Source organism: Raphanus sativus, chromosome 2 (assembly GCF_000801105.2).
Source record: "Raphanus sativus cultivar WK10039 chromosome 2, ASM80110v3, whole genome shotgun sequence".
NCBI lineage: Eukaryota > Viridiplantae > Streptophyta > Magnoliopsida > Brassicales > Brassicaceae > Raphanus > Raphanus sativus.
In genome coordinates this window covers 14,060,032-14,080,990 of record NC_079512.1, presented here as the reverse complement: position 1 = coordinate 14,080,990, position 20,959 = coordinate 14,060,032, and the positions used below count along the sequence as shown (strand labels likewise).

Sequence of the window (20,959 nt, the reverse complement as noted above, 5' to 3'; positions counted from 1 at the left end):
AAGGCAAAAGAGTTTGACCGGGTTCCTTACATTGTTTATCATTACAAGTTGTACGAGCAGATTGATTACCTTTTCCCAAAAGCGATCATTTGGCGTACGACCACCTGCATGATTATCATCATGCATTCTCATCGTCTCATTGTCGCTAAACCAATCGCCGTTGTTCTTCTTGTGTTTCTTACTATAAGACCCACATATTTCAGCTTCAACATTACCATCACCACTGTACGAACGTCGCTTCTTTGGAACTTTCATCCCGGCAGGGTCAGCATTACTGTTGTCTCTATTGTCTCCTGTGGTTTGCGGAACAGTGAACGAGCCTCCCCTAACATGATGCAACCAGTCAAAAATCTCGTTCCGCAATTCACCCAACTGGGTTTTCAGTTCAACTCGAATCCACTCTTTCATTTCTTGCTCCTTATCAGATAAGTTCCCCGGTTCAGCCTGTTTATGAATACCACGACGAGGTCGATTAGGACGCTGAGACCCCTGAGTCGAACATCCAGCTTCATTAGAGTCTTTCCCAAACCGCCTAGACGGTTTGGAAGACTTTTTTGGGACACTAACACCTTCACACTTTCCGGCTTGCTTCAGAGGTGTAAGGGATGAATCACCTCCCTTAAAGTCTGTTGCTTTGAACTCGTGCCCTTCCCGCATCTTACGAACTAAGTTATCTATTCGGGGATCGATTACTTGTTTCTTCCACTTAGGATCCCCACCTTCATCTGGGATTGAATACGTAACAACAACCTCAAACAAAGAACACAAACATTCATAAGTACACAAAGTTTGAGCGTCATCACTCATGTTATGCAAATACTGTGGGAACCAAAATTCGCACTGTCGATTTTAGTTAAGTTAATCGAAGGAAAACTAAGTAAACCTAGTTTTCCCTGAAGGCTCGGATTCTCTGCGACAACCAAACGAAATTGATAGAATAAAGCAACGTAGCGGAAAAATCGCACTAAGGCGTTTTATTAAATAGATGGTACAATGTTCTTCCGAAAAAGGGAAGTAGAGAAACGCTGAAGCGAAAAACGACGGAAATAAAGGAGACAAAACCTTCTAAGCTTTGCTCCGCTAGTCTAAACTCCTAAGTCCTAAGCTAGCAGGAATTCTCTAAGTCCCTAAGTTTCGGATTTGCTCTCTCTCTAGGATTTTTTGCTCTGCCTTTCTTCCTCTCCAAAGCTCCTTTATATACTCCTTCTTATGACGGTCTATTCTCCTTCTGGGCCGCAAGGCGGGCTTCTTTCCATTTCGTCGGCCTCCATCGGGAAACTTGACATTTATCTTCGGGAAACTTGACATTTATCCTTCCGGAAATTTAGCATTTATCTTGTTACGTAAAGATAAACAGAAATCGTCGTATCTAAACGTGATAATCGTAGACAGACTGTCCGATCGCGTTTGGTCCCTTTCGGGCCGTTTCTAGGACTTCCGTTGTTTTCTACGATCTCTTTGGAAGTTCCTCGTTCGTTCGTAGAGTTGAGACGAGTGGTGTCTTAAGATGACCATCGCTGTTTCGTACGAAGAATCTAAGATCTTCCTTCCCGTCGATATCTTACGAGTTTCCGAAATGTTTCCGACGGACTTAGATTGGAGTAAGGACCGGAGTTTCGTACGCGGAATCTCGATGATTCGTCCTTCGAGGACTTGGGAAAGACTCGAAGTACAGACTTCGGATTGCCGGGAACTGGGATTCGTGTACCGAAGATTGTTATCCGAAGACCCGAGCCAGCGCGGGGCTAGCCGCCCGGCGACCACGGCCAGCACGGGCGCTAGCCACCGGCGGCCACGGCCAGCACGGGGCTAGCCGCCCGGCGGCCACGGCCAGCACGGGCGCTAGCCGCCGGGGCCACGGCCTGCACGGGGCTAGCCGCCCGGCGGCCACGGCCAGCACGGGCGCTAGCCGCCGCCGGCCACGGCCAGCACGGGGCTAGCCGCCCGGCGGCCACGGCCAGCACGGGCGCTAGCCGCCGGCGGCCACGGCCAGCGCGGGGCTAGCCGCCCGGCGGCTACGGCCAAGCCGGGGTCGGCTGCTCGGTTCCTTCGGTTTACGGGTGTTTGTGTTCGTTTTTTGGAAGGTTTTTCGTATGACAAATAGACTTAGCCGTTGATTTCGAGATAACCGTTTTTGACCCCAACAGTTAGCCCCCCAGCATGCAAGATGCGGGAGCGATTTTGTGTGCGAAAGATTTGAAAATCGAAATTTTCGGCTAGGAATATTTTATTCCGAAAAACTCTACCACCTTTGATTTCTTATAAGTAGCACCCCATCTCCCTCTCATTTTTCACTCACTCTCCTTTTCTCAAATTTCAGAAAATATGGCTTTCTCTCCAAACGAAAAGAAAGATTCCGATGTCGAAATGAGTGAAGCTAACCAAGCCTCGCCGGCGCAGGATGCTCCTGCTCTTACGCAGACATTCGTCGAGGGGTTCAGTTCTTTTCAGGACAAGATGGAGCGACGCCGTGCTGAGATGGAGTCTAGCGTGGCAGGTCCTAGTGCTACTTCCGTTCTGACTTCCGTGCTCCGACCCTCGGATCCGATGTCACTTTAACTCCGGATCCCGCGGTCCTGGTTCTTGGACCCGACGTTACTCCAGTCCCGATCTCCACACTTCCAGCCTCTGGACCCGATGTCTCTTTGCCTGCTGGAGAAATTGTCGTTTCGGAGCAAGCACCCGATGTCCAGGCTCGTCCGGAGGGCTCCCCTTTCGCGCCGATAGTGGTTTCGGAGGATGCGGTGGAAGTCATGCCTCCTCCTCCAGAAAAGAAGAGGGAGATCGTCTTGGGACTTCCCGCATCCAACGCTGTTCCACCATCGAGGGGACGTTCAAGAGCTGGGGCTGCCGGATCAGCGAAGAGGAAAAGGTGTACTAGGAGTGAGGAAGGCGAGGTTTCGGCGAGACTATCGCAGCATCGCTCCAAGGTATTTCGTGAAAACCTTCTTCCTTTTGCTATCCTCTTGATTCTCACATTCTCTCGTGTGATCAGTTTGTGTCGTTGATCGACGGGATGCTTGGTGATTGCGGACTGGAGGTTACACGTTTGTCCAAGGAGCTGGATTCGTCGCGGGAAACTCTGAAGCGTACCGAGGCTGTGCTTCAATCGATTGAGAGCACTCATGCTGCCCAGACGTCGACGCTCGAAGCTAGGATCAGCGATCTCGAGCGTGATCTGGGAAAGACTGTGAGCTCGCTGCTCAAGGCGAAGGAGGAGAAGAAGAGCAAGTCCTCGGAAGTTCGACGTCTTAAGAGGCGGATTCAGCGCTTTGAGGAGATGGGAACTTGCACTGCGGCGGAGCTTGCCGGCCCGTCATCCTCGGGTACCCTGGTCCCGGGCTCGGAAATTCCAGAGGTCCAGGATGCTGGAATTGTTGCGGACAAGGGTGGTGAGGAAGTCGGCGAGGGCGATGGCGAGGCTGTTCCTGCTTTGGGTGAGTCGGAGGATGAAGGCGGTGTCCCGGAGGACGCCTAGGTTGATCAATCCCTGAGGGGATTTTTATTTTGATTGTATTTCGGCCGTTGGTTGGCCATCATGTATGATTTCGGGACTGGCCGTTGGTGGCTTTGAATCCCTGCCCTTTTTAGGGCGTTGTATTGAATTCGCGGTACGCGTTTATAAAATATTTTGCGTTTAGAACTTCTGTTTGTCGAAGTTAGAGGGGCAGGGTGTGAGTTGTCGTCTCATTCCTGCCTCCCTGACGATCACCGTATCCGTAGTTTGTACAAAGCGAGATTTTCCTGCGGTTTACGATTTACGCGAAAATTCGTGGAAACGTACAGACTTGAGTGAAGAGACAAGTTTTGGGATCTCGCGTCGTTGACGCTTTGCCTATGAGATGTTTAAGATACCAGCAAGGCTGGGTTTAGGGCAAGACCTAGGTTTACTCTCAGACTGAGGCTGTGCGATGACAAATCGGCTTTCGTTTTGCCTGTTCGTGATTTTAACCTGATTCGTACCGTTTTAAAATCCGCGAAGTGGTATCGGCTTATATGATTTGTATGGGCACGAATCGAGCTACTTCCTTTACGAAGTGCTGAACCAAATTTGGATTTTTTGTATAGCGCGCTATGGGATCCTTGTCGGATGTAAAAGAGCCTACCCTTAGGTGGCTTGTCTGTTTAGGACGTTAGAGTTCGTTTGTTGTGATCAGCAACAACGATATGATGCCGTTTAGAAGGCGTATGAAGTTTTAATCGAAAAACGGATGTTCGGGCACGAAGCGACGTCTCGCAGTGCTTTGAAGTTTGTTTTTCTTATGCCATAGAGGACTATGGGCTTTTAGAAATCGCGGAATGTTTCCGGGCGATAGTTTTATGGTTTGTTTGATGGATACTGGATCCATTGTTAAGGCCGTCAGGCGAATTGATTTGCGGAAAGATTTCGAAAGTTCAGTTTTTTCGAAAATTGTGGGAGCGTGCGGGTGTACGCACCCCACTCCCCCTTTTAAATCGGGGGGATAGCTGAACCCACCGGTTGGCGAGTTGCCTACGTACCTCTTTCGAGGATCAAGCCATCTCGTAGTTCTGTTGTCCACGTTTACGATCTAGTGGTAGTATTTCTTGAGATGCATCGCATTCCAAGTTCTCGGGATTTTTACGTCTTGCATGTTCGCGATTTGATACGAACCTGGTCGGACGACTTTTATGATTTTGTATGGTCCTTCCCAGTTTGCTCCCAGTTTTCCTGCGTTTCGTTCGGCAGTGTTTTGGAAGACTTTTCGCAAGACCAGATCACCCTCTTTGAATCTTCGATGACGCACGTTCGCGTTGTAGTATTTTGCGGCGGCCTGCTGGTAATTTTGAATTCGAATGAGGGCTTGGTCGCGACGTTCATTGACGAGGTCAAGATTATCCAGCAGCATGGCATTGTTCAGGTCTTCCCGTTCGGGAAGAAATCTCCCCCGTACGCCGGGGAATTCTACTTCCGCCGGAATCATGCATTCTGCTCCGTAAACGAGAGCGAATGGAGTTTCCCCCGTTGCTCGTCTTGGAGTGGTTCGATGAGACCAAAGGACCCCTTCGAGTTCTTCTGCCCATCGTCCCTTTTTGGCTTCCAAGCGTTTTTTCAATCCGTCTAGGACGGTTTTGTTTATGGTTTCAGCCTGTCCGTTGCACTGCGGGTATCTGGGAGTAGACTTGTTAAGTCGTATTTTCCATTTTTCGCAGAATGCCTCGAATCGAGTGGAAATAAACTGGGACCCGTTGTCCGTTACGATTTCGTATGGGACACCGTGTCTGGTTATGATGTTTTTCCAAACGAAGTTCTCGACTTGCACGTCTTTGATACTTGCGTAGGATTCTGCTTCCACCCATTTTGAAAAGAAATCTGTGAGGACCAGCAGGAAACGTTTTTGTTTTGATTTGTGCATGGTCCGACGATGTCCATCGACCATCGCATGAAAGGGTACGGAGACGAGATAGAAGAGAGGATTTCGGCGGGCTGATGAATTGTCGGGGCGTGCCGCTGACACTTCTCGCATTTCCGAGCGAAATTCTCGCAATCCTTTACCATAGTTGGCCAGTAGAATCCGTGGCGTTTTATTTTGTTGCGAGAGACCTTCCGCCGGAGTGGTTTCCGCACGATCCGGAATGAACCTCTTCCATGATTTTTCTCGCCTTTTCTCCTTCCGCGCAAGTCATGAGAGGTCCGGAGAATCGCCATTTGTAGATTTGCCTTCCACGGTTACGTATCGTGCTGCCTGGATTTTTATTTTCCGGGCTGCCCATTTCTCCGTGGGTAGGGTACCATCTACGATGTAGGCTTTGATAGGTTCTAACCAGGGAGTGTCGCAGCCATAGTCTGTTTGGTCTGCGTCGTCTTCCGGTTGATCTTCGTTTTCTTCCGCGCCTTCGATCTGTGTTCTGATCATGTTGGCGATTACCGGCGGTCCGATGCTTGGATGCTCTATGAATTCGACGGGAATTATTCTCTTAAGCCCTGGATCCGAGCTTGAGGCAAGAGCGGCTAAAGCGTCAGCTTGGACGTTTTCCGAGTGGGGAATCCTGGTTAGCGCAAATTGCTGAAAATCGTGGGCCAAGTCTTGGACGACCTTCAGATATGCGTTCATCCTTTCATCCCTTGCTTCGTATTCTCCGCTGAACTGGTTTGCGACTAACTGAGAGTCGCAGTAAGCGTGAATGTTTCGAATCTTCAGCCCCTGGGCCAGTCGTAGGCCCGCAATTAGCGCCTCATATTCCGCTTCGTTGTTCGATGCATGAAAATCCAAGCGGAATGATTGCTCGAGGATTTCTCCTGTCGGCGAAGTGAGCCGGATCCCGATTTCAGATCCTTGCTTGGTCAAAGATCCATCGACTTGGAGATCCCATGTTGACCCAGGATCCTCGTTAGTTAAATCCGTCGTGGGTAATTCTACCAAGAAGTCCGCGAGTACCTGCGATTTCGTGCAGGTTTTTGGACGATATTCGATATCGTACTCGCTTAGTTCAATTGCCCACTTCGCGAGTCTACCAGACTGGCTTGGACTGTGTAGAATCGTCCGTAACGGAAAAGTGGTAAGCACCACGATGGTATGAGATTGGAAATACGGTCTAAGTTTTCTTGCCGAAGTTATGACAGCGAGTGCCAATTTTTCCATCAGCGGATACCGAGTTTCGGTATCTAGTAATGTTTTACTAATGTAGAAGACCGGTTTCTGTTCTCCGAATTCTTCTTGAATCAGGACGCCACTGACTGCTGATGCGGATACTGCGATGTAGAGGAACAAGGGCTCTCCGACTACGGGTTTTGCGAGGATAGGAGAGGTGGCCAGATACTGCTTCAGCTGTTGGAAAGCTTTCTCGCAATCCTCTGACCACTCGATCTTTTTGTTCCCCTTTAAGGTTTCGTAGAAAGGGAGACACTTATCCGTGGAGCGCGAGATGAATCGGTTTAAGGCCGCGACTCGTCCGGTCAGCCTCTGGACTTCCCGCTTGGTTCTCGGGGAGGCCATTTCTATCAGTGCGTTGATTTGTTTCGGATTGGCCTCTATTCCACGGAATGTTACGAGGTAACCGAGAAATTCTCCCGACGCCACGGCGAATCTGCATTTTGCTGGATTGAGTTTCATGTTGTGCTGGTTCAATCTCTCAAAGCATTCCTCTAGGTGGACTACGTGACCGCGCTCGTCAAGAGATTTTACCAACATATCGTCGATATACACCTCCATGGTTTTTCCGAGTTGCTCGGCAAACATCCGATTGACGAGTCGCTGATACGTGACGCCGGCGTTCTTAAGACCGAAAGGCATTACTTTGTAGCAATAGGTTCCTCGGTCGGTAATGAATGCTGTTTTCTCGCGGTCTTCGGGATTCATCATGTTTTGATTGTAACCGGAGAACGCGTCCATGAACGATAGGAGTTTGTTTCATGCGGTTGCCTCGACCAGACGGTCGATGTGCGGAAGCGGAAAACAATCCTTCGGGCACGCTTTGTTGAGATCGGTAAAGTCGACGCACACTCGCCATTTCCCGTTCTTTTTCTTGACGACGACGGGATTGGCGAGCCAGTCGGGATATCTTACTTCTGTTATTGATCCAACTTTGAGGAGTCTTTCGACTTCCTCATTAACCGCAGTCGCCCGTTCGGGGCCTAGCTTTCGCCTCTTTTGTTTTACGGGTTTGTGAGTTGGATCAATGTTGAGTTCGTGACATGTTATGTTAATGTCGATTCCCGGCATATCTTCCGCAGCCCAAGCGAACGTGTTAAGGTTCTTCTTGAGACATGCGATGAGCTCTGCTTTCAACGGATCGCGAAGATTGGCTCCAATCTCTACGCACCGCTCTGGGTTAGTCTCGTCGAGGCATACCGAAATTACAGGTTCGCAAGTGGGCTCACGTTTCCCTTCCAGGACCTCAGCTCTTTGCGATTGCCAGAAGATTTCTGGAGGGTCCTGCGATCCTGGTTCGTGGGTTGCTTGCTTTTTTGGTTTAGTTTCGGGCTCAGAGTTTTTCCGTTTTAACCCAGCGGCCAAGCAGACTTGCGGCGCTTTACGATCTCCTTGTATCGTTTCCACTCCGGAGAGGGTCGGAAATTTGAGGCACAGATGGAAAGTCGAGGGGATCGCTCGCATGGAATTTAACCACGGAGTCCCGACGATCGCATTATATGCTGCTGGACCGTCGACTACCAAAAATTCTGCCGTCTTTGTGACGCACCCGGCTCTGACCGAAAGATCGACCGAGCCGAGGGTCATAGTGATGTTTCCTGAGAGTCCGATTATCGGATTGGGATCGTCCGTGATAGCGTTTAGGTCGATTCCCATCCTCTCGAGGGTGTTTTTATATATAATATTTGTCGAGCATCCGGTGTCGACCAATATTCTCGCTACGTCGATGTCCTGGATCGTTAGTCTGATAACGAGGAGTTCGTCGTGAGGTTTGGCTTGACCAGCCGTTGCTCTATCCCCGAACGACACGATGTTGCGGACAGGTGATGTGGCCATGCTGTTGTTATCAATCGTAGGTTTTTAGTAAGAGAATCCGACCCCCCTCCTTCTAGCGCCAAACTGTGGGAACCGAAATTCGCACTGTCGATTTTAGTTAAGTTAATCGAAGGAAAACTAAGTAAACCTAGTTTTCCCTGAAGGCTCGGATTCTCTGTGACAACCAAACGAAATTGATAGAATAAAGCAACGTAGCGGAAAAATCGCACTAAGGCGTTTTATTAAATAGATGGTACAATGTTCTTCCGAAAAAGGGAAGTAGAGAAACGCTGAAGCGAAAAACGACAGAAATAAAGGAGACAAAACGTTCTAAGCTTTGCTCCGCTAGTCTAAACTCCTAAGTCCTAAGCTAGCAGGAATTCTCTAAGTCCCTAAGTTTCGGATTTGCTCTCTCTCTAGGATTTTTTGCTCTGCCTTTCTTGCTCTCCCAAAGCTCCTTTATATACTCCTTCTTATGACGGTATATTCTCCTTCTGGGCCGCAAGGCGGGCTTCTTTCCATTTTCGTCGGCCTCCATCGGGAAACTTGACATTTATCTTCCGGAAACTTGACATTTATCCTTCCGGAAATTTAGCATTTATCTTGTTACGTAAAGATAAACGGAAATTGTCGTATCTAAACGTGATAATCGTAGACAGACTGTCCGATCGCGTTTGGCCCCTTTCGGGCCATTTCTAGGACTTCCGTTGTTTTCTACGATCTCTTTCGAAGTTCCTCGTTTGTTCGTAGTGTTGAGACGAGTGGTGTCTTAAGATGACCATCGCTGTTTCGTACGAAGAATCTAAGATCTTCCTTCCCGTCGATATCTTACGAGTTTCCGAAATGTTTCTGACGGTCTTAGATTGGAGTAAGGACCGGAGTTTCGTACGCGGAATCTCGATGATTCGTCCTTCGAGGACTTGGGAAAGACTCGAAGTACAGACTTCGGATTGCCGGGAACTAGGATTCGTATACCGAAGATTGTTATCCGAAGACCCGAGCCAGCACGGGCGCTAGCCGCCGGCGGCCACGGCCAGCACGGGGCTAGCCGCCCGGCGGCCACGGCCGGCACGGGCGCTAGCCGCCGGCGGCCACGGCCAGCACGGGGCTAGCCGCACGGCGGCCACGGCCAGCACGGGCGCTAGCCGCCGGCGGCCACGGCCAGCACGGGCGCTAGCCGCCGGCGGCCACGGCCAGCACGGGGCTAGCCGCACGGCGGCCACGGCCAGCACGGGCGCTAGCCGCCGGCGGCCACGGCCAGCACGGGGCTAGCCGCCCGGCTGCCACGGCCAGCACGGGCGCTAGCCGCCGGCGGCCACGGCCAGCACGGGGCTAGCCGCCCGGCGGCCACGGCCAGCACGGGCGCTAGCCACCGGCGGCCACGGCCAGCACGGGGCTAGCCGCACGGCGGCCACGGCCAGCACGGGCGCTAGCCGCCGGCGGCCACGGCCAGCACGGGGCTAGCCGCCCGGCGGCCACGGCCAGCACGGGCGCTAGCTGCCGGCGGCCACGGCCGGCACGGGGCAAGCCGCCCGGCGGCCACGGCCAGCACGGGCGCTAGCCGCCGCCGGCCACGGCCAGCACGGGGCTAGCCTCCCGGCGGCCACGGCCAGCACGGGCGCTAGCCGCCGGCGGCAACAGCCAGCGCGGGGCTAGCCGCCCGGCGGCTACGGCCAAGGGCGGGGTCGGCTGCTCGGTTCCTTCGGTTTACGGGTGTTCGTGTTCGTTTTTCGGAAGGTTTTTCGTATGACAAATAGACTTAGCCGTTGATTTCGAGATAACCGTTTTTGACCCCAACAAATACGATAGACAACAGAATTGTACCTCAGTTTGGGTTTCCACCAGAAGTATGTCTTCAAAATTCAGAAGTGGATTTGTTGAGTCGCATCCTTCAGGTTCTTCCAAGAAAGTAGTCGTTTTATTAGGTTCAGGAATTTTCTCAAGCAATGAAGGGATAACTTTAAAAGCAAAAAGTTGCAGCGCCAGAGGGAACCCATAACAAGCTGTTGACTGCTGTTTCAAACGAAGGCGCATGACCAACAGGGATTTATCCATTTTAGAAGGATCAGAAGGTTGAGGTGGTGTCAATCTAGACAGAGTGCTGAGAAATGCCTCTCTCCCCCATGGATATTGAAGAAATGATTGCGTGTCTTCCAGCATCTCGACGTAAGCAGGCGTCAAACAAAGTAGTTTGTGACCACAAACCAGAAGGCCATCTACAAGCGCAATGAGAGCTAGTGGCAAACGCTTCCACTCATGAAGACTCGCCTGCCAAGCATCCGAAGAACATCTGCCACAGTCACGTCTTCATCGTCAGTTCCAAACAACTCTTTCCACATACGGCCAGGTGTGGCATCGCTGGATTCTGAAACGTTTCCTACTTTTTCCCTTTCAGGCTCGCATTTAAGACCCGTGATGTCTCCGAACTCACGTAGAGAAAAACGCAGTGGCTTGTCTGCAAACAAGAACCAGAGCTCATATAACCGGTACGTCACCAGCTGACGGCTGAGGAGAGAATGTACCAGTTTCGCAGAGTTTGAACACCGGGATACAGGTAAGTGGAACAGAGCTCCAAACTGACTATCTAACAATAGTTTCAATTCAGGGGAGCCTCTCAGCAACTTCACTAACGATCCTATGATACTCGCCTTTGAATAGATGTTCAGTCGAGGTTTGCCAGGATAGCAATTACGTGCAAACAGTCTTTCCGGGAAAGCATGCGTAGTCCCAATAAATTCAGGCGCGTCTGATGAAGCTGGATCTTGTTCGGTTGATGCAACTTCATCTTGTTCGGTGGATGCAGGTTCCTCTTGTTCGGACTCCGTGCTCATCTCTGAAATACAATAACCAAATCAAGCAGAATGCCCAACGCTTTAATTTTTAGAACTTTTCCCTAATAATTTAAGAGAGAAGCTTAGCTAAAAGAGATACCTGTGTAACGAGGCGCAGTTTTGCCTACTCGGCGAGTTTTCTTGGGATTTGGTTCTCTATCACTGGCGGATTGACTACGAGTCACCCTCCTCGACGGCGTTACGCTGGAGGGGGATACCATCTCTACTGGAGTCTGCTGGCGAAAGTGGTCGTCCTGTCTCGTATCTGCTCGCAGTCTCCAATTCGTGTCTCCGAAATTTGGTTTTCAATTGTGTCTCAAATCTGGGTTCAGTCGAGGCTGGTTCTTGATGTCTGCTTTTCAATTGCAGCTGTTTAGAGGTAATTCTGGTCAAAGCACAAGACGACCAAAAGTGGCAATTTTTAAAAATTTCAAAATCTTCTCGCAATTTAATTTTGAAATTCTTTAATTTCGTGAATTTTTCCTAATTCTTTCTTTTAAATTATTTTATCATCTCTTTATCCCATTTATAAAAGGAAAAATGCTTAATGGCAGGGTCGTAATATCAAGAATCACGCGCACCCTCTACCGACAATTCACAAGTCTGGAAAAGGCGATTTGCCCAATTCTCTAATTTAAACTTGAGGTGGCCCAGTTCCCTAATTTCAAACTTGCGATTTGCCCAATTTGCCAATTTTTTCGCAAGATTATTAGTTATTATATTTTGCATACGAAGAACCATGATCTCTAAATGACTGAAGTTCTCTTTCAGAATGCATATGACTTTCAAATATGTTAGAAAAACATGTTCTTTTTCAAATTTCAAAATCAATTTTTATCAATTGAAAACAATATGTTATAATGTTATATGGAACATCTTATGTTTTTCATATTTTCTATTGTCCAAAGAACGCTTCTATTTATAAATGCATAGGTGAAAGATTAACTCTCATACTTCATACCTCCATCAAACTCTCATATCTCTCAAAATTAAATCTTATACCAATTTTGTCATGAAAAATATATTTTCCTTCCATGAACATCTGTAAAGCATTATCTTTCTGGTATTTAAAATAGAATTGTCGTATCCTCCACACTAAGTGATTGAACCGGTAGGAATTTAGTTCTATTGAAGGTTAAGATGATTTTGACTGAATTAATAAAGTTCTTATAAAATTAATTAAAACAACAGTAGTTCTCGTCTTTAACCATATGATTAATAGAAAAAAGGCTTTTTCTCTCTTCGTTTAGAGAGAGAAGCTCTCTTTCAACTTCTTCCTCTTACCAAATCTCTTATCTTTCGGAGTAAGATGTTGATGTAAACTTTTTGTTTGTAAATATCTTTTGACCTTAGTGTCGACTTTCTCTTCCGTTTGTCGGAACCATGTTTCGCGTTAGTCGATTTTCAAGTTTCCGTTGCGGAATAATCTTCACTTAGGTGATTTTGTTGTGGCTTTTCAAGCTATTTCGAAGCTGTTTTTCAAAATCAAAATTCTATCTTCGATAATAGTTTGATTTTACTAAGAACTCTTCTCCTCCTTCACAAAGTCATTTAAATCCCGTCAGTTTTTTGTTGGGTTTTTTTCTTCTTTTGATTATCCGCATATACTTTGTTTATGGGTGTCAATCTTTGCTCTCACTTGTTGTGAGCCACCATGAGATGGCATATGAGTAAAGTTTCCTTGATACAAAGTAATATGTGTTTTTTGGATTGATCTCAACTGATTTCTCAGAAACTTAGTAAAATTGGCATCTCTGATGGTCCGATAAAAAGTCTTCTTTAAATCAAATTTGAGTTTTCCACAGCACTTATCAATCAGAGATGAAGAAATTTCAGCTATAAACGGCGATTTCGGTGGAGGATTGGAGCTAGATGTGATTGGGAAACTGTGTGAAAGACAAAGATGCAAGCAAATGCAGAGCAGTCCTGGGCGTCGACAACCGCACCGTCACCGGAGTTCCACCCTCGGGCATGATGGACACGCGTCAATACACGTGTTCTAATACATTTCAGTAACAAGACGTGTGGAGCAGATGATAATCATATTGCCAACTCATCTCCTCTGAAGCCCCTAAATGTCAAAAGGCAATCTCTCATAGACACCCATATAAACATAAAGATAAACATTTATTTAAAAAATCGGATATGGCGGAAATGACATAGAAACCGTGGAATAGTTGAAGTATTTACAAGTTTTACCAGGGTATAACTCATCCGCCCCGACCCGACCCGGATTTATGGTCAATTCAATTGAACTGAATCGTCTAACCGTCTAACCAATCCCTTGAAACCAAACCAATCCCTCGAAACCAAACCCAGCCCTCGAAACGAACCAATCCCTCGAAAACCAAACCAAATTTGTCGGTTTTGTCGGTTTTCAATAACTCAATTTAGTTAAACCTCCTCTTGTCGATTTCGACTCATTTCTCATTTCTCCACTTTCACTCGAGTTCAAACCCTAATTTGAATCAATTTCGTACCCAAAATCAACGGTGAGAACGAGAGAGAGAAGAGTTCGGAGGATTCAATCGAGTGCTATGGTGGTCGAAACAAGAGGAGGGGGTAAGAGGAAGGATAATCCAACGAAGGAAGAGATTCGGAGAGTGAAGTTTGCAAAGGAGACGACGGCGGAGGCCTTTGATAATATCGAGAAGACGACGACAGAGAGTGTTGACTCGACGGCAAAGACGACGGAGACTGTTGAATCAATGGGACAGACAAGGGAGACGAGTGACTCGGACTCGAGGGAGATTACGGCGGATAAGACGAGTGAGGACTCGAGGTAGATTACGGCGGGAACGGAGCCGAGTGAAGTGGCTTTAGAAACTGCTCCGACGACAGTAAACAAAGGTCCTGCTGGCCCATCTCCTCCAGCTCCTCCGGCAACTCTGGCGATTGGGACTCATTCTGGAGATGAAGAAAATGATGATGAGAATTAAGGTTCCGAAGAAGGAAATGAAGACGGAGAAGAAAAAGATGATGAGAATGAAGGTTCTGAAGAAGGAAATGGAGATGAAAAAAGAAAGGATGATGAGAATGATGGTTCTGAAGAAGAAAATGGAGACGGAGAAGAAAAGGATGATGATAGTGAAGGTTATGGAGAAGAAAATGGAGGCGGAGAAAAGTTAGCAAATGGAGATAGAGAAGCAAACGAGAATGAGAATCAACCGGAACCCGAGGTAAGACACTTAGGTATACTAGGAGAACTTGGATATAACTTGTAGCAAAATTGGATATAAGTTTAGTATAACTTGGATATAACTTCGGTATAACTAATTTAAAACTTTGGTATAACTTTCAGGGTTTGAATGGAAATGTGGGACTCGATATAATCAAACCAACGAGCATGTTCTTCAAGCCCAGTGAGTACAGCAAAAAAATAAAGCTTGGCACAAGGTGTATGATAGCTAGCGCGATTAAGACGCTAAAAAATCTGAAACCCAAGCTGTCTAACGCGGAGTGGAGCTGGTTCACGGAGCATCCCCAATTCAAACACCTTTTCCACATGAAGAGTGAGAATAACCATAAGGTTCAGGGAATGTGGATGTTGTTGCTGCGTACTGCTGGTAGCGAGAGGCGGAGAGAGGTGGTTTATTGTGATTGGGGTTGCCATCCGTTACGGGCTGAGGGAACATGGTTTGATATATGGGCTATTCTGCCACAACTATCCTCTCGGCTACAAAGAGCTTGGTGGGACGAGGTTCGTTGATCGTCATTTCAAGAAAGGAGAACCTAGAATGTTAGAGGATGTTAAGAAGAAGTTGGTGAACATGGGATCCCACAAAGACAGACTGAAGATGGCGGTTCTATTCTTCTTAGCTTCGGTTGTTTGTGCGCAAACCAAGGTTGGACACAAGGCTAATGATGTGTTGGAGGTGTTCTAGAGAGCAGTGGATGATCTTGACTACTGCAAGTCCTTTCCGTGGGGGACATTTTCATATGATTACATGTTGAAGGAGATCTCTCACACAATGGAGCATTTTGGAGGGGTGGTGAAAGAGAAAACATTATGGCCGCTTCCATGATTTTGTGTTCCACTAGGGTATGCAAAATCCCATTAAACCAGTCAGTCGCTATTGTTGTCAACTGATGCAAATTTTTTTGTGTGTAACAGCTTCTTGCATTCGAGGCAATTCCTAAGCTAGGAGTTGCGTTCAGACAGCCTGTTGATGGAGCTTCTCCCAACTGTCCGAGGATGTGCAAGACCTCATTCAAACGAAATGGATCGACAAGGGTGTCACTTGCTGTGATAAAGAAGGAACTGGGTAATACAACTGTAAGTCTTCCTGTGAAACTGTGGTAGAACTAAGGTAGTACTAGAAACCGAACTATGGTAGAACTAGGGTAGAACTAGGGTAGAACTATGGTAGAACTATGGTACAACTATGGTATAAGTTTAAAAATTAGTTATGTTTGTGGCAGGTTATTGACAGCATCATCCCCACCAGAACTCCACAAGAAGAAAGGCTGTTGGATGAGATTTTGGAAGATGAAGACGACATTGATGTATCTGATATAGCTGTGGACAGTTGGGAGAAGTGTCTGGATGCAGGCGAAGAGATATTTTTTAAAGACATGTTCAACGAAGATGTATCTGGGCGTGCAAAACAGCCAGAACCGATTGAAGATGCAGCAGGGGATGAAGTACAGATATGTGAGCAGTCGGTTCAACTGGGAGATGTTATGAAGTTGGTGAAAAGAAAAATGAAACTGTTGAGGACAGTTGACAAGAAGGTTGACCAGTTGGATGGGAGATTGGCCCCGCTTGAGGAGTTTGTCAAGGAAGCACAAGGCAAAGCAAAGGTAGATGAAGCAGAATCACAAGGGAAAGGTAAAAGCTAGAAACGCAAGAAGTCTTTGGGGAAAGGCAAAAACAAAAAGCTAAGTGAAGTCGAGTGAAGAACCTATGGTTTTATGGAGGGTTTTATGTTTAACGTTTTTATTTTGTAGACAAACAAAGTCTTTGGATGTTTATCTAGTTTGTGATGTGGATTTAGAACTTTAACTATGTTATGACTATGTTGTTATGACTATTTTGTTATGTTGTTATTGTTGACCATGAGAGTGAGAGTGAGAGTTACAAATTGTAGGTATTAGCTGAATCGTCATTACAATTCTTGGACAGAATACAAACTTTAAAATGAACATGAGATAACATAAGGGTTCTAACATTAGATAAGATTCAAGACTAGCTTGAATTATAACATAAGTTTTGACAGAGACACTTATACAAGTCTTAACAAACAAAGACTTGTATTAACCGAAATTGGAAATAGATAGGAAAATACAAACTTTTTTAGCACATCCATGAACTTAGTACTTAGAGTTGAGAGCATCATCTCATGGACGGGAGGTGGAGGTAATAAGCCTCTTAAGCTTAGCAATCTCTTCATCCATATCATTGACCTCCATCCTTAGGTGCCTCACTTCATCCTCAACACCAAAAGTCCATGGCTAACGAAAGTGCATCCCATCGTCCTGCACAGTTTCACCCATTGTATACCTCAGTTTCACCGAGTATGACAAAACACAGTTTCACCCAGTATGACTAAACACAGTTTCACCCAGAGTATAACATAGTTTCACCCAGTATGACTAAACACAGTTTCACCCGGAGTATAACACAGTTTCACCTAGTATGATTAAAACATTTTCTATCAGAGTATAACACAGTTTCACCCAGTATGATTAATACAGTTTCTTCAAAGAAGGAAATTAACTCATAATTCTTGCAGCTGAAGTACCTACTTCCAGGCAAGGTATCGAAATCGTGGCGATACTTCGGATTTAAAGACACATCCGTCTCGATTTCACCACCACATGGGCAACATGTAGAAAATTCCATATTGGGCATCACAAATGTAGCCTAACATGTCGTAGTGTTTCTTCAGCTTCTTCATCTCCTTCTTCTCTTTGTACGGATGAGTCATGGTCAGTAAAGAGGAAGGGAAAGAGTAAAATCGTGGATGTGGAGAGAATATGAGGATAGAAAGGAAAGATAATGGATTATGAGATGTGTGTGGGAGTGGGAGGACGAGATGAGAGAAGAGAGTAGAGAGAGAGAGTGCTTGGGAAGTGACAAAAGTGAGTAGACAGAGCACAGTTGACGAGACAAGAGAGAGAGTCACGAGAAAGGAAAAGAGCAGAGGGAATCTAACTTTGACCGAAATAATTGAAAATTTTGAAATATTTTCGCTTTGGCGCGAAAAAAAAATTATTCCCCCCCAAACAAATTTGCTTATAGTTTTACTGAAATTTCAGGTGTTACCAAATTTCTTAATAGTTCTATTTTTCGTGATTTCAACATTTTTTAGTTTTACATATAATTTAAATTTGTGAATAAAGTTTTACTTGTCATTTTTCCTCATTACCATGTAAGCATAACTGATAAGTGCAAGAATATTGTTAAAATCACGAGAATTATAGAGTACTACTTTGTAAGCTCCTCTTTATTAAGAAAGTGATATTGGAAAAACTATATAATGCATAAGAGAAAATGTGATGTCGATGAATCATGTTAGTTAATATTTATTATTTTGCACTAGTATTGTCGATGAATGTGATGTTGATGAATTAGTCAAGTGATTGTGCTTGTGCATTAACAATTATGTGTGTTGGATTAGACGGGATTATGTCATGTTAATATCTGTTATTTACTAACTTAGTAACACCTTGTTTTACTAGTTTTCCGTGGTTTTCCAATACATAGTTGAGAGTTTCAAAATAGAGAAAATAAGTAAACGCAGAGAATACATAGTTGAGAGTTTCAAAACAGAGAAACATAAGTAAACGCAGAGAATACATAGGTTCTTAAACCCTTAAACATTAAACATAGAGATTTTGAAAGTCTCTAACAATTTCCTCTTCTTGTTGAATCCTCTCCAAATTTTTTGTCAGTTCTGCAATGGTTTCGTTTAACTATTCGATCACTCTACTCTGCTCTCTGATCTCATCTAGGGCTTCAATCAAAGCCATTTTTGCCATATTGTACCATCCTCTACATCAAACCATTTGAAGTACTTGCATCCATTTTTCTCCTGCCACAAATTCCATTGTAAATAATTTATTTTTCATTCTCAGATCACAATTTCTATCATCAGCTAGGATACCTTATAACGCGGACAGCCATAAAATCGTCGCTCCGGGTTCTTGTCTGTCCAAGCTTGTCTTATTTCAGCATCTAAGCGACAGAAACACAATTTCCTTCCAGAATTTTGCCTTCTCGTAGATGATCCCGAAACATCTCCTTGCATCTTCGAGAAGTAGAAGAATCTCTCGAGAGAGAAGAGAGAGATATGCGAAGAAGATGCAGTATTTATTTCATTTATTAGATTTATAAAGAAGAAATTCGGGTATATTCAGAAAAAATATACTTAGTTATACCAATCCGATTAAAAAACAAAAGCAACACTCCAAGTTCAACATACCAAAAGCAAACCTCCAAGTTCAACATACCAAAAGCAACATACCAAGTTCAACATACCAAAAGCAACATACTGAAAAGTAACATACCAAAAGCTCTAGTTTGGTTCACTTGGATTATTAGTACGCATTCCAAACAACAGCCAATTGAACCCGAAATTTGTCCTCGGTCGCCTTACATTTTGTGTCATTTTACGCTGTTCTCCAACTGATGGATTCCTATTAACCTTTTTCCTTCCCTTCCTCGTTAGCTTTTTCGGAGGTATGATCTGTAGCTCTTTGATGTGATCTGGTACATTCCATTCAGACTTGTCCGGCACAGAATAAATGGTCCTGTAATAAGCCATTGCCCAAAGTTCTGTCCAGTAATACTGTGAGCTCAACTGATGATACTCTATGTTGACCTCACGTCGACGACCATGAGCAGCAGGAACCTCAAGGAAATATAAGTAAGCAGTAAGTCCGTGAAGACAAGGATACTTTTCATAATCATATATCTTGCAGCTACATGTCTTCGCTATCAAGTTTACCAAATAAACATTCCCATCGTCAGTGTCGGTTACCTCGTACTCAAGATCATAACTATTCAGCTCACGCACTGGCGTTTTCTCAGCTTTTCCCCATAAGTTGTGCAAATGGATCTCAACCAGAGGAACCAGTTTGGTATCAATTGATCCAGACACGGCGTCCTTCAGATGTTCATTAAACCAGTCAGAAATCTTTTTGATTATTGTATCCAACATTGGTATCAAGGCATACCTCCTTGCGTCCCTAAACGCGCTATTCATCGACTCCACACTGTTGCTAGTGTCTAAGTTGTATCTACAACCTGGAAAATAGACCCTAGCCCATGTTTCTCTGTTAGTGTTTTCCTCCACATACTTGAAGGCTGAAGGATATCTCACCTTTAAAGATGCATAAGCAGCCTCGAACTCATGCACTGTGTAATACCTAGCCAACTCCATAAATCTCCATGCCACTACAGTTTTGATGGTGTTACAAACATGATTTCTCACATTCTGAGCTAGATGCCACATACAATGGCCATGGTGAGATTGTGGATACACATTTGCTGCAGCGGTGATGAGGCTCTGATTCCTACCGCTCATAAATAATATTTTAGATGAGTCCGGTATAATAGTTTTGAGCATCTCAAAAAACCAAGTCCAACTAGCATTATTCTCACCGTCGAGTACCCCAAACGCGAGGAGATAATGGTGACGATTAGGTTCTTGAGCTTTAGCAAATACTAGTACACCACCATATCCGTTCTTCAAAAACGTAGCATCCACAAGAATCACTTTCCTCATGACCTTAAACCCTTCAATGCAAGCTCCTAAAGCTATGAAAAGGTACTTGAACTTTCCTGCCTCATCCAACTCCAGCCTTGTTGTTGTTCCGGAATTAACATGCTCTAACATGTACAAGTAGCTATACAACATCTTGTAGCTGTCTTTCTGAATTACCACGCAACTCACGCATAGCTATATTTTTTCTTCTCAAGGCTATGGAGTAAGATACTGATACATCCAATTTTAACTTTATTAAATCCATGATATCTCTCGGAAGAGGTGTCCTCAGTTTTCCAGGATATTCCTCATTCAAAAAAGTTGCAACTAATTCTGGAGAGCCTTTCCTCTTGATGTTGCAGCTATTACTTTGATTAGTCCGAGAGCATGTATGCAAACCTCCGTACCTCCTAACAGAAAAAATTTTCGTCTCTGGAATCCTCGCAGCTCGCAATCCTCATTTACAGCTTTCATCACAACATTTTAACACCAACCGTTTATGATCAGATTTTTTAATAACATAACGAAAGCTTTCACCAAATGCAGCTCTATCCACCACCTCTTGAAGTGATCTCTTGTTTGGAAATTCCTGCAGCTTGAACAGACCCAAACCGTCTCCCCATTCATCTATAACTTGACTACGTTTTAGTAAAGGTGGCTGCTCAATATACGTAACTCTCATATTGGTTTCTATATTAGCACTGCTATCCATCTCAGTTGCAGTCTCCGTCTCAGTTGCAGTCTCCGTCTCAGCTGCAGTCTCCGTCTCAGCTGCAGTCTCCGTCTCCGCAGTGTTGTCTGTATCCATAAAATCATCATGTGTTGTATTGTCACCATTCTCTGCCTGTATCACCTCCTTCTATTGATTTGCTTGCCCCTTTTCAACATACAGAGTTATGGCGTTAGGTCCGACTTCATCATCATTTCCCTGCAACACTTCGTGATTCATACCAAACAAACTTCCGCCAAATCTCGACAGCTTATCTAACTG

General features: G+C 45.5%; 2 protein-coding genes across 2 annotated transcripts; one reads left to right on the top strand and one right to left on the bottom strand.

The window, feature by feature from the left end:
* Positions 1-12,484: 12,484 nt before the first annotated feature.
* On the top strand, positions 12,485-17,519 carry LOC108834624 (uncharacterized protein At3g43530-like). Its single transcript, XM_018607951.2, has 4 exons — positions 12,485-14,436; positions 14,559-15,299; positions 15,372-15,533; positions 15,680-17,519. Exons 2-4 carry the CDS (start codon positions 15,267-15,269, stop codon positions 16,097-16,099), a joined length of 615 nt encoding a protein of 204 aa, XP_018463453.1. The 5' UTR covers positions 12,485-14,436; positions 14,559-15,266; the 3' UTR covers positions 16,100-17,519.
* Positions 17,520-18,777: 1,258 nt separating this feature from the next.
* LOC108834623 (uncharacterized) lies at positions 18,778-20,121 on the bottom strand. Its single transcript, XM_018607950.1, has one exon. It carries the CDS (start codon positions 20,119-20,121, stop codon positions 18,778-18,780), a length of 1,344 nt encoding a protein of 447 aa, XP_018463452.1.
* Positions 20,122-20,959: the final 838 nt, after the last annotated feature.